Source organism: Syngnathus acus, chromosome 1 (assembly GCF_901709675.1).
Source record: "Syngnathus acus chromosome 1, fSynAcu1.2, whole genome shotgun sequence".
NCBI lineage: Eukaryota > Metazoa > Chordata > Actinopteri > Syngnathiformes > Syngnathidae > Syngnathus > Syngnathus acus.
The window spans coordinates 3,889,680-3,902,416 of record NC_051087.1 but is presented as its reverse complement, the minus strand read 5'-3'; the positions used below and the strand labels follow the sequence as shown (position 1 = coordinate 3,902,416).

Genomic DNA, 12,737 nt, shown 5'->3' with positions numbered 1-12,737 from the left:
AGCCCAGGATGCAGACTTCAATTTTGGTGAACATGTTACCTTTCCTCCAGGTGATGCCAGGCTTTGGCGCGCCACTCGTCTGGCATATAAACAAGGCGGTGTTCCCTTCAGTCACGGTTTTGTCGGATGGGCGCTCGGTGAAGGTCGGAGGCGCATCTGAAATGCAGCGAGGGAGCAAAGTTGGGAAGAAAGAAGACACGAGAGGAAAGTTGTGACGAGGATGCAGAGGGCGAAGGAATGGAGACGCAGATGACAGCATCCTTGGAGGACTCACTGGAAACGAGGAGCTGCGTGTGAGCTTGCGTCTCTCCGGCGGCGTTGCGGGCGAAGCATTGGAATATCCCGCCGTCCCCCGGCTGCACTCGCCGCACCGTCAGGCCCGCCGCGCTCGTGACCTTGTAGCGAGGGTTGGCTAGCTTGGAGAGAGGCACGGCGTCTTTGTACCATTCCAATCTGGGCGGAGGCACACCTGTGCAGAACAAAGAGTGCTTCCATTTTCCTGAAACATCGGGGTGCCACTGCCACCTACTGGAGTGGATGTGCAATTACACTTTCCCGCGTCCCGGCATTGCATAAGTGATATTTCGATGATATCTCAAGTACAACTCGAAAACTGACCTTGGTTCTGTACACACAAACGCTAAACGTCCATCTTATCTAATTGGGACACAATTGAAAAACATTTGACCTCCCCGAGCAGTGCTAGTCGCTCCTACAACGCCTTTCCCTGCTCTCTGTTGCTATTAATATGTATGGCGACATAATGACTGCTAATAATATATTGATTGCAGCCCTGTCTGGGTGACGGGGGCAGCTGAAAAACACTCTTAATAAATTATAGCAGCAAATATCTACAGAACAAGCGGCAACCTACCTGACACTTATGTCGAGAGTGACAGGCATGAGGCTAATGTAATTAGCATCAGCTCTCCATACTAATTTGTACAGTATGCATGTGTGCGTGACGATACGTCATGCTCAGAATTCCTGCTTCTCGCCTCAATCCGTCGATGTCAAACTTCCCGCGAACGCGCGTGAAGTATTCTAGGTCCCTCAATGCCTGTCGCTCTTCCTCGGAGCCGCCATCGCTCTGCTCTGCCCTCACCCCGAGGCGCTCAGACTATTTAATAACGCCCGCGCAGTATCGACGAGGAACGTCAAACTTGCTCGGCGCCGTGTGACGGATGCGAGAATGTTGACTTTTTTTTTTTTTTTTCCTTTCCCCTCCTATGCCGCGTCCACTCCTACACGTTAAATCATCTTTGCGTAATCCACTTTCTAGCAGCTGTCATGAACAATGGGTTTTGGTGTCACTGTTTTAATCTGCTCCTACTGCTAAACGCAATTTGGATGTTCACGAAGCACGCAGACGCACAACGAGGGACGCTGTTGAAATACAATGGTGCTTTGTGATGCAAGTCCTTGATTGCGTGGAACTCAGCTTTCCCCTTTGAAACGGATGAAAAGTGTTTTGTTTGTGTTTTAATGAGGAAAACTTGCACTCTATAATGTTGTACTTTATATTCAAAGCATAATCACAATTAAATTGAGTGATCAACACAAACAATAATCTTAATTACTGAAGTTTCATTAAGATTTTTCAAAGAAAATAAACAATATATACAGTACCAGTATTGTTATATGTGTATATATTTGTGTTCAATCGTATGTATCAATGCTAATGTTAGCATGTCAGTGAATATTAATTTGGAATCACCCTTTAGTATTATACATGACGTACATTTGAGTGTCTTCAAATAATATATATATTTTTTTAATGTAAAACAGCACCTTTTTACCAACTTACAATTTCTGGTGGCACACTTCGTATTTCTCATGCCGATGCAATTACAATCAACAATGACGTCAAGCGAAAGTGTCCTTGCTTAACAATCAATAAAATAGCTTGACGTATTTTACTCTGGCAGCAAGCCAATAAACACTGACCCTGGAACAGTTTAAGTGAACGCTTGGGAAATTGGGAAGAAGATAAAGCTCATATCTGCCGATGGCAAAAAAAAAAGAAAAAAAGAAAGCAACATACCCGTGGCCAAGCAAGGAATTTCTACATTTTTGTCAATCTGAGCAATGATCTTCAACTGGGGCTGAGCGGTCAAAGATGGTGGCTCTGGAAAGAAAACACAAAACATCATCTTCTTTCTGTCCTTCCAAACTAAAAATGGTCAAACAATTTTTGTCCCATAACATTACATTTTGGAAGATGACATATGGAATACATCAATTTGAATATCTCGGACGCAAAACTACATCAAAGTCATCTTCAATTGCGCGGAATGTGAGCAACACAAAAAAGAAAGTGTAAGTTTAAGACGGCCGGCGTGAGGGGAACTAGAAGCTTCTCCATTTATTCTATTTGAGTATGCCTGCTTTTAAGTTGTGCTTTGTGCTTTCTCTTTTCAACCACATGACACCCGTCTCGTATGTTTATTGAGCACAGTCGGAGTTGCGTGTGATTTTCGACTGGCAAAGTGTGCCGTGAAAGAAAACAAAAGCGACATGATAAAAAAAAAATATAATAAAAAAAAAAAGAAAAAAGCCCCTGGTGGTGTGACACTGATAAAGCACATGTATTAATCTTCTTCAATCAGATGAGTACCAAGACGCACAAAGCGAAACACATAATTTTGGATTTATTTAGCCAGTTTGGGTTTTCAAGACGCTTCTGCTGGTGTCCCATTTGTGTGGCAGTAAAGCAGCGGGAAAACAAAAACAGATCTATTGTTGTCGGTGGTGGCGACGCAACACGCCAGCTCCCCGTGTCATACATATTCCGATTGGTGGGCAGAATAGAAATGCGACTGAATAATGAAGACCTTTGAGGCACACACACGCACGCACGCACACACCCCCTCCACACACGCGCCGTTCTGTATAGAAATTAATTTCACTGCATTCATGAGGTCTATTGAGTCCATATTAGATACTGAGTATTATTATTCATCAGTGATGCCGAGCAGCCCTTTTGGCCTTGAAGGGGGGGGGGGGGAGCGTATATATATTTTTTGTCGTATTTGTTCGAGCAGCTGTTATGACTTGATATTATAGCGCGTGATGAATATTAACTGTGAAAAGAATTCTCAAAAAAAAGTAACGTTGACGCAGCTTGGACAATCACAAAATCGTGTTGTCTGCGATGGAAATATTAATCCCCAAAATGATTGTTCAGCCCGATGATCAACACCAATGATGTGTGTGCTCAGAGTAGAAAAAGGGCTAAGCACACTCTGGCAGGTCTTGTGTCTCGTGAGAATTCTATCGGCGTCACTAGTTTGCTCTCTTTGCGTTAAGGCGCTCCCACGCTTCGACAACTGCAGTAGATTAAAAAAAAAAGACGCTGACGTGCGGGTAGGAGGGAGCGCTTCATCAATCAAGCCTTGGCTGCTGGGGTCTGTTGTTTTCTATTTACACACAAATATCCAGGACAGCCACCGCTTGCCATGAGAGCTTCTATGCGACCGCCTTGATTTATTTGTATTTTTTTATCCCACCCCCATTATTGATTTGTGACTCGGAGGGGGGAGGGGGGAACTAATTTAGCTGGCGGGCAAACTGGCGTGTGTGTCCATGGTGTCATTTTGCCATTACATTCTAAGAGTGGAATTGACACACGCACGCATGCACGCTCGCTCACTAATTTACTGCATGTTGATACACTTTATTGACGGACAAGAGATTTAGCTGGAGTTGTCTCACGGTGGACATTTAATACCCGCAGCCTGCGCACATGCAATTTCCAGGGACATGTTACTATTTGATTTATTACACCTTTTTTTATTCTCCGGGGAAATTCACTCTTCAGTGTGTCGTAATTTTTTACAGTTGATCAAGTTCAACAAAAAAAAAAAATCCAGTTTGAAAACGCTGTGGCGTATGACGTCACCAGATGTCTCACAAGAGGAGGATTTACTTCACAAGCATTTTTATGTTTTTTTCATTGGATTTTACTGTGATGCCACCGCAGAAAAGATACCAGTGGGTCGTAAAGCCGCTGAAAACATATGATGGGTTCTTAAAGGGGCTGGACAGCTATTTCATTTCCTTTTTTTATTTTTTTTGCTTACCAATGACAGTGAGGTGCGCCCTGGCCTGGGCAACTTTGGCGGTGCTGTTGTCGAGCAGCGCTTCGCAAACATACTCGCCGCCGTCCGAGGAGGTCGGGACGGGAATCACCAGCTGACGCCCACTGGCCAAGTGGCGCCCATCCCGTTTCCATACTACAAGCAAGCTGTCTACATCTCTGAAGAGGAGGAGGAAGAAGATAATGACGTGACAGAGGAAAAAAGCAGAACTTAGTAAATGCATCAATGAGAGAGCAAATGAATGGCAACAGTATGAATGACAGCAACCATTGCGAGATCACTCGTATTATTTCCTTCGAAAATAATATTAATAATCATCATAACAAACATGCATTAGGCTTGGCGAATAAATGTATTTCATTTGATTCTTTTTTTTCTTTTAAAAGTTGTGGTAGCACCCTCTAAGGAGATTTACTTTGTTCTTGTTCTTATAAGACAAGATTTATCAAAGTGCATCTTATATCTGCTTTGGTTTCATTTCAATTTATTGTACCCTTAATTGGCAAAAAAAAAAACTGTTATTAGCAATGATTACAAGTATTCATTAAATTTGCATTGGAAATGACATAAATCCATGACTTAATTCCCTCATTTAGACAGAATTGCCTCTATTAGTTGGTGGGGCTTAGATATTCATGACTCTGCGGTAAATTGACTTAACGATGATGATAAAGAGTACTAATTTTAATTCAGCAAAACTAAACTTCCATTGTGTTCATTGTTAATTACCCAGAAAGAGTCAAGACCTGTGAGATGAATGCCAACGCTTAGATGATAACTTAAACGATGCTAACGCGAATCGTGCAAACATTTTGTGAAAAATGGACCAACACCTATTAATAGCACTCTGTCGCTTGCTAAATATATGTTATCAAGTTTGCTATGGTTCTTTCCAATGGTTCTCAACAGCTACATTCCATTGGCTGATATATGCGTAACTATCTATTGGCGAGTGTGCTGATTTGTTCTGTGCATCTTGACAAAAGCCCGGCCAAGACACACACGAGCCAGACAGACAGCGGGCTCAATAAGCCAATCCGACAAAAACCCTCTCCAAACACTCGAGTGCGCTTCGGGAGCGTGTGCAGCTTATCACCTGTTGATTTGAACACAGTCGGCCGGCATCTGAACACTGATGAAATATATCTTTTGAAAAGCTGGGTCAACACACATAAATGGTCCTTGCCTGCTATTATTTCACTGTTGAATATCCTGGTGTGTTCGATATAAAAACAACAAGGCCTATGATGTAAGTCTAATGCAACTTCAGGGGTGCTAATAGTCATTCCGGGTGCATTTGTCATGCACTTCAAATACATTTAATGGCTCTCAGGAAGGTTGCAGTTCTCAACAAGACCAGCCTGCTCATTGTAAAACTCACAGTTGTGCTAAATTAACCGCATTGCTAAATTAAAATGTATATATTGGTTGCGATCGGAGATTTCCAACGCTAAATCGTCATTGATGTTAATATCCATGAATTTTCAAATACACTTAAGGTCTGAATTCAAGTGCTTGATGATTTGTATATAAAGCAGCGCTATTGTATTGGCTTACATTGGATTGTGCAAACATAACAAATATGGCAGCCATCATGAATAAATAAAATAAATATACCTGGCATTGGCGATGCATTCCAAGGTGGCCTTGGTCCCTGCCAACACTGTCGTGTCTGTAGGTCCGATCACAATAGCCGGAGCGTCAACGTCTGACTCCAAATCTGCAGTAAAAAAGATGAAACTCATCTCACGAGGTTCACCATATTTTCATTTGAACAGTAAATCCACCATCAACAAATACTCTCCACCCCCCTCCAAACTATGCCTCACTCTTCAGAGTAGTAATGATGAATTGCAAAGAGGATAACACTACACATGTGTGACAATGATAACATGAAAAATAGTACACTGGTATGCGTGAACAATGATTTATGTCCCCGCTGGTAAAATAAATGGTGGCGCGAGTAAGAGATTATGATGATGATGTGTGCGTGTCTGAGAAGGAGCGAGGGAGAAGATGATTTATGACCCAAATGGCCTCTCATAATAAAAAAAAAAGACTCAATTGGATTCTTATCACAGCTGGAAAAGTGTATAATGTGCTCAGCAGAATTAGTATGAGAAGAAATGGCGCCTACACATACGAACGTCATTGGATTGGCCACGGCGCCGCGTAGTTATGAATATGCAGATTTGCAATCAGTCAGAAGTAAGGAGTAGAAATTAAAGAGGCCAACTGTGACAGGAGTTGGATGGGGATGTGAGCGTCGGAAAATGATGGGTTGAGTAGTGCGGGGTTAGGGAGCCAACGCACTTGGAGGTGAGCAGCGTCTTTCATCTCCCCTTTGAAACCAAGCACCAATAAGGTGGTAATTGACTCCCTGCTCTTTATTCCTTCTCCTTTTTTGGGAGACACTCACAAGAGCCAAAGAATCCGATCCCGCTGTCACAGGGAATAAGACATGCGAGTGCAATTAAGTAGGCAAATGACTACACACACACACACACGTATATATACATTCGCACTCTTACACACACAATCTCGCACTCACTTTAACATGCCAGCGCCTTGTCACTGACACCCACTTGTTCTCCAACTTAGGAGTACAGGTTGAGTCACGAACTGGGAAGATAAGAGGAGTGACGCAAAAAGAAAATTGGGGGCGAACACCATGCTCTGACGTGTGTTAACATGAAATAAGGGATTTTGTTTTTCGCTAATAAAAGAGAATAGGAGTTAATTTTATATGACCCCAAAATTTCACAGACAGAAATTCTTTAATGACTGTAAAGGTTGCTAGATAACTTCTGCAGGCTAATGTTAGCTTTGTTGCGCTGGTGTCAATAGACTGAAACTAACTACCGTATTTTCTGCACCTAAAAACCTCAAATTTTCTCAAAAGCCACTTTATAATCCGGTGCGCCTTATATATGGACCAAGATTGATTTGTGGATGAGGACTAATTTATTAAAGTAAGCTTTACGTGTTTATTTTGTGTGTTGTGTGATTAACGTTTGAGCAACGTTGGGTTATTGATATATTGTTATTGTTTTCACTATTTCGAGTGTTACTATATTGTGATTGCATTAACGTTTGAGCAACGTTGAGTTATTTATTCTATGCGCTTTATAATCCGGTGGGCCTTATATATGGACAAAGTTTTAAAATGGGCCATTCATCCAAGGTGCACCTTGTAATCCGGTGCGCCTTATAGTGTGGAAAATACGGTAAGTTTTATTTGCCCTGAGCAGGTTTCACTTTCAAATAGGTGGATTTTCCCGGGGTGGCTGTGATATCTTCATCGCACATAAAGGTTGTCATCGTGCAAAGGGCCAACGTGTCATACAACTTGGTGTAATTAAAAAAAAAAAAAAAAAGAAAAAAACAAGACCTGGAGCAGGTGAGCAAGATGGAGGGTGGTCATTAAGACGAGGTCAGACAAGAAGACATCGGTGAGCGTGTTAAACGCCGACAGTGGCCCCGAGTAACGCGCTAAAGGTGACAGCCAGTTAGCTCGGACGGAGGGAGGCAGACGGAATCTCGAGGGAGGTTGAAAGGAGGTGAATAAAAGGGCTCGGCTGAGGCAGACAGCATGTCGAGGGGAGTGCCGCAGATGGCCGACGTCTCGCCGGAGTAAAAGATGGCGGAAGTGGAGGAGAAAGCATAACGCCATATGGATGTGTGATCGTCCCTCCTATTTCCTCTCGCTAACAGCCTCTCCCGTCTGGGGAAATATTATTTCATCTTGTCACGAGCGCATCGTCCCTCATTCGCTCAACGCTCCTTTCATGCCGTTTAAACATTTTCCAGATTGTTTTATGCTGACATAATGGCAGGCAAAACTTTTTTTTTCTGCTTTTAATTCTTTGTGCATGCACAAGCTGTGCCAGCTCGAACAGCTCCCTGCAAAGAGGCGATGCGGAAAGTCCGGAAATTTCATCAAAATATATTGGATTGCTCTTTAAGCGAATGAGAAACACCATGTGGTCGGCCGCCGTCCTACGAAAGCATAACAACCTTTTAAAAACAGGCAACCTTTGATAAAAAATGTAAAAAAAAAAAAACACCAGAGACTAGACTTGCCAGTCGACGGGACGTTAGCTTGTGCTAGTGTTGAATGCTAATGACTTTACTGTCTCTTCAGCTGCATGGCTCCACACACGCACACACACACACACACACACACACACAAACCTGTGAGGATGGTGGGAAAGAACACAGTGTGCCTTTATGCGTGCAACTGAATATGTGTAATTTGGCACCAAAGAGGCAGTGACGCATTGTTGCAATGTTACAATGCTGTCATCAGTGCAATCACTACTGATTGACAGCTAGGCGTGTGTGTGTGTGTGCTTGATATTTGGTCAACAAAAAAGGCAAATTAAATAAAGGATGGAATGATAAAAAAAAAAAAAAAACAGGGCTAGTAAAAGGATTTGTGCAGCTTTAGGGCAGATAAGAGATAGCGATGGATAAAGAGAGAAAGAGTGAGAGGGGGGAGAAAGTGCGATGGAGATAGAGAGAGAGATGAGAGGTGATTCCATCCAGATTAGAGTGTAATCCCGCTTTGAATGGATTCCCTTGGATTACAGCTTGTTCTCTTATTAAATCTGCCACTCACTCAACACACCATGTAGTCAGTAGTGTGCGCGTGCGTGTGAGTTGTAAGCCTTTTAAACAAAACTCAGCAAGGACCTAGAGAGCAGAGGGAATTGTCCCAAATTAGGTTTCCCCATTGAAATGAATGGAAATGTCCTCAATCTGTTCCAGGCTAATTTGTTCAGTCTTTTCTTTCAGCCCTATTGTACACTTTTTTTTGTGGTCTTCCGTGAAAATTTTCCAATGTTGTTTTGATGCCTTTCCTCAATGGATATTCGGAAATACTGGTACAATACATTCGGACATCCATTTGGGAAATTAAACAGCCTGGAAGTGAAATAATTTATAAGTAAGTCAAAAGGAGAAAAACACGAGAGGGAGATGTGTTTTTGGGGGTTTTTTTTCCTCTGGGCAAGTAGAAAACGATCATTTCCCTCACTGGCTTGAGAATACCGCATGCGATTGCGAAAACGAGGCGAGTGTTTGTGCATGTCACCGCGCTCATTAATGCTACTCGCTGACAGCTAAGTGTCACGGTCTGACTGCGCTAGCCTCTCGACGCCGCGACATCACCACCAGCACCACCAGCAGGCAAGAAATGACCCCCATCGACCCACGCAGAGCGATGCCCTATTTTAAATATTCATCCCTCGCTTCGGAGTTGCCAAAATCCTCCATCTTCTTTCCGATGGACTTAAGGGGAATGAAAAAGAAAAACTGAGGAAAGAAGTTTCTTTCCACCCCTTACTTTTAGAACGATGCCACAATGTCATATTGACGTAACGTCATCAGCACACCAGATTAAAATACGTGTATGAATGAGTGGGAGCATGGTGAACACCATTGTTTTTATTTTTGTGATTATTATTTTAAACAGACGCTCCGGGGCATGAGTCCTACATAAAAAATATGGTGCTCAAATATTTACACGTACAGGATAAGACAGAATACATAGTAGCACGATGCACTTCAATCGAGTACTGTACAGCATCGAATACAGTAGTTTTGTTTTTCTCTCAAAGACTTTGAAATAGGGGGGGGGGAAATAATTATGAAAAATAACCTACAATTCATTGAGTTTCTTTGCTATTGGCTTCTGATAATGTCCTAGCATGAAGCGAATTTCATTTGTAGTCATTAAATACAATACATTTTTGTTCCTGATTTAAAAAAAGTGTTAAAAGAGATCAGACTGACACCTTAGCAATGTTTTTGGACTCAAGCTCAGGTAACACGGTCTGGTGATGCTGTCAGAAGACATTGTTCAAATGGAGCTAAGTGAGTCAAGTCAGGTTGAAAGTGCGACAACGCTAACGTCCTGTCACTTAAACGACAAGAAAGAGCCGGCGGAAAAGCGACAAGCTAAACCTGCGGGTCATCTTATTTTCAAGTTCCTTCACTCAGGTATCATTTTGCCACTGGATTTTCATTCAATACAGTTCACAGTCGGAATATTTTTAGAATCGATTATTCTATCGGTTATACAATTGATTAATGGTCAAATCGGATCAAATTGAATTTTGCGTGAAAGTGTATTACAAAACCATTTGGCCCATTTACTGTTTATTAACTAGTGTTGTTTATTTGGTATCGTTTATTAGTTACAAAAAATTACTATTAATGCACTGCCATTAGAGGATTTGGATATTTTTTAAACGATCTTTAAACGATAACTTATTAAACTAAATTAATTTTTATGATCAATTTGGATGAATCGATTTTTTGACAGCTGTGGTTTACATGTTACAATCTGTAAATTGACAATTATACTTTTAATTTAATAATGTTTTGCTTCTTTGTCTTGAATCATTTGGGCTATTATAAGGATTTGTGTTCCTGTATACTACATTAATCCATTTACAAACATTTTTGAGAGGGAGGCTAAACCAGATTTGCGATACACAGTATACAAAATTCCAGTAAACACACAACTTAGTATCCACAAATCCAGCTGCCAGGCTAACCTTGCCTTTTCTTTGCGGTGACCAATGAGGTCGGACACTTGACACCAATTAACGGCGCTGTACATAAATTAGATCCTCATCATAATGTGAGCTGAACCGAAAGGTATAACACCAAACAACAGGTCCTGTCCGAGTCAGACTCCACGGTACAATAACGCCGGAGGCCATTACATTTACTTCAGAGTGTTCAAACTACACATTATTTATGTGCGTGTTTTTCCAGAGTTAGTTATTCATGATGGTAGTAGGCTGCAGTAATGGGACCACCCGCCGCCAGCATTTAGCAGAGAAAATCCCTACGGTATGGAAGAGTGGCTCACAAAAATATTACGATCCAGAGACAACACAAAGATATCGATTGTAAATGTAAAGATAAGCTTTACCTGTTGACCCTCGGCTCTTCTTGCCAACTGTCAGCGAGAGGGGTGGAAAGAAAGAAGGGGAAAAGAACAGCTATTTTAGTGCATAGTTGAAAATGCAGTTAAAAAAAAAAACTTGCGGTGCGTTTTCAATCAATTGAGGGTTAGACTTTTCGTCGCAGTCTACCTGAAAATATACTTTGAGTGGATATGCTTGTTTCAGGTGCTAATCGCTAATTTGTGAGACAGAAGATGTGTTAGCTAACGTGTTAGCTAACGTAGCTCACGTGTACGTAGAGTAATCGATTCACTCGTCACTATTAAACCAATTAAAGTCTGTGTGTTGACATTCTGTAATTTTAACATTTATGTGCACGACGTATTTCCAGTGTTCACAGTCTCACAGACAAACAACTATTCACATTTACTAGAATTAGATTCTTGAAGGAATACTATTTGGAATAAGGGAGAAAATAAAAACCCTCAGAGAAGTGAGGCAGAGGTAAGAGTTAAAATTCATTCATGTCATCTCTGTTCATAGAAGCACTACAATTAAACAGAATTTCCAAAACCTTCCTTCTTCTGAAAGACTTTCTACAAGATGCTGGAGTGCAGCGTCTGTGAGAATTTCTGGCATTTGTTAGGCTCGAGGTCACCATTCTGTACAAGTTTTTTCCACCCAACTCATTCAAGCATGGTTTTGTGCAAAGGGACTAGATAAGAAGAAAAATCAAATAGTCAGGGGGTAAAATGAGCCACTGAGAATAAGAGTGGCTGAACAATTTTTTTGACATGCTTAAATGCATGAAGGAGAATTTAAAAAAAAAAAAAAAATGACGTTACAGAAAAGGATGTAATGCCACAAGAAGCTTCTTGCGTCCAGATATAGTGTGACCGAGAATGAAGGCATTGACGTTTTCTTGGCCGTAAATCTGCTTTGGCTCTGCATCTATCCATACACCCACCTCATTCCTGCTTTTGTTTTCATACACTCACCACTCGCATATTCCAAGTACGTGCGAGGCTCCTGACTGTTTGGTGGACATTGCGCAATCGGCCCGTAAATTAGATTCCGATGAATCACGTTGCCATCGACTGAACGTTTGCTCGGTGGAGAGACGCGCAAAAATACACACAGTGCCAAACAAAAGATGAGCACAGCAAAAGCACACAAGCTCGAAACAAAAGATAAAGCCAAACAGATAAATGGGGGGCAGGCAGATATTTAAGAACAATTGATGTTATCATAAAATAACTATTGTAAAACCAGGAGATTATTATTTATTTTTTTTACAACCTGAATCTCTTGTCGGACGAGTATTAAAATAGCATGATTGGACCTGACCAATCAATTTGACCTGAGATCAAAATATTAGGAACAACTCATTATAATGCCACCATAGCAAATCACAACCACACTATATTGTCTGGATTTTTTTGGTGACCCCTGACACCGGCAATTATAAGAAACAGCTCTGACTAAGTTCCAGTAAACTTTTACACCACAGCAAAGCAAATGACACAGTCAATCAAAAGTGAATATTATTATTTTTGTCAAGGCAGAAGCTCATGTATTGGCTCTCATTAGACAGTGTGGTGTGTGTGTGTGTATAAAATGGCCCACACATTATGTTAATAGTTTCCCTTCAGCGCCGAGACATTGCAGCAGGTGGTGGATAAAAGAAAATCCAGATGTAAACAATAATGTTCACTGT

The 12,737-nt window shown here is 41.5% G+C and overlaps 2 protein-coding genes across 2 annotated transcripts in view; one reads left to right on the top strand and one right to left on the bottom strand.

Moving 5' to 3' along the window:
* LOC119121608 overlaps positions 1-12,737 on the top strand; it is a 408,423-nt gene that overhangs the window by 280,385 nt on the left and 115,301 nt on the right. The gene's annotated exons all lie outside the window — the stretch shown is intronic.
* Positions 1-12,737, bottom strand: part of sdk1b (sidekick cell adhesion molecule 1b) — a 140,154-nt gene that overhangs the window by 43,422 nt on the left and 83,995 nt on the right. The window contains exons 6-11 of the mRNA XM_037262328.1: positions 11,047-11,073; positions 5,718-5,820; positions 4,083-4,258; positions 2,045-2,128; positions 275-469; positions 40-156 (exon numbers count right to left, since the gene is read on the bottom strand). Of these exons, the coding sequence (XP_037118223.1) occupies positions 40-156; positions 275-469; positions 2,045-2,128; positions 4,083-4,258; positions 5,718-5,820; positions 11,047-11,073 (702 nt within the window). The remainder of the gene's footprint in view (positions 1-39; positions 157-274; positions 470-2,044; positions 2,129-4,082; positions 4,259-5,717; positions 5,821-11,046; positions 11,074-12,737) is intronic.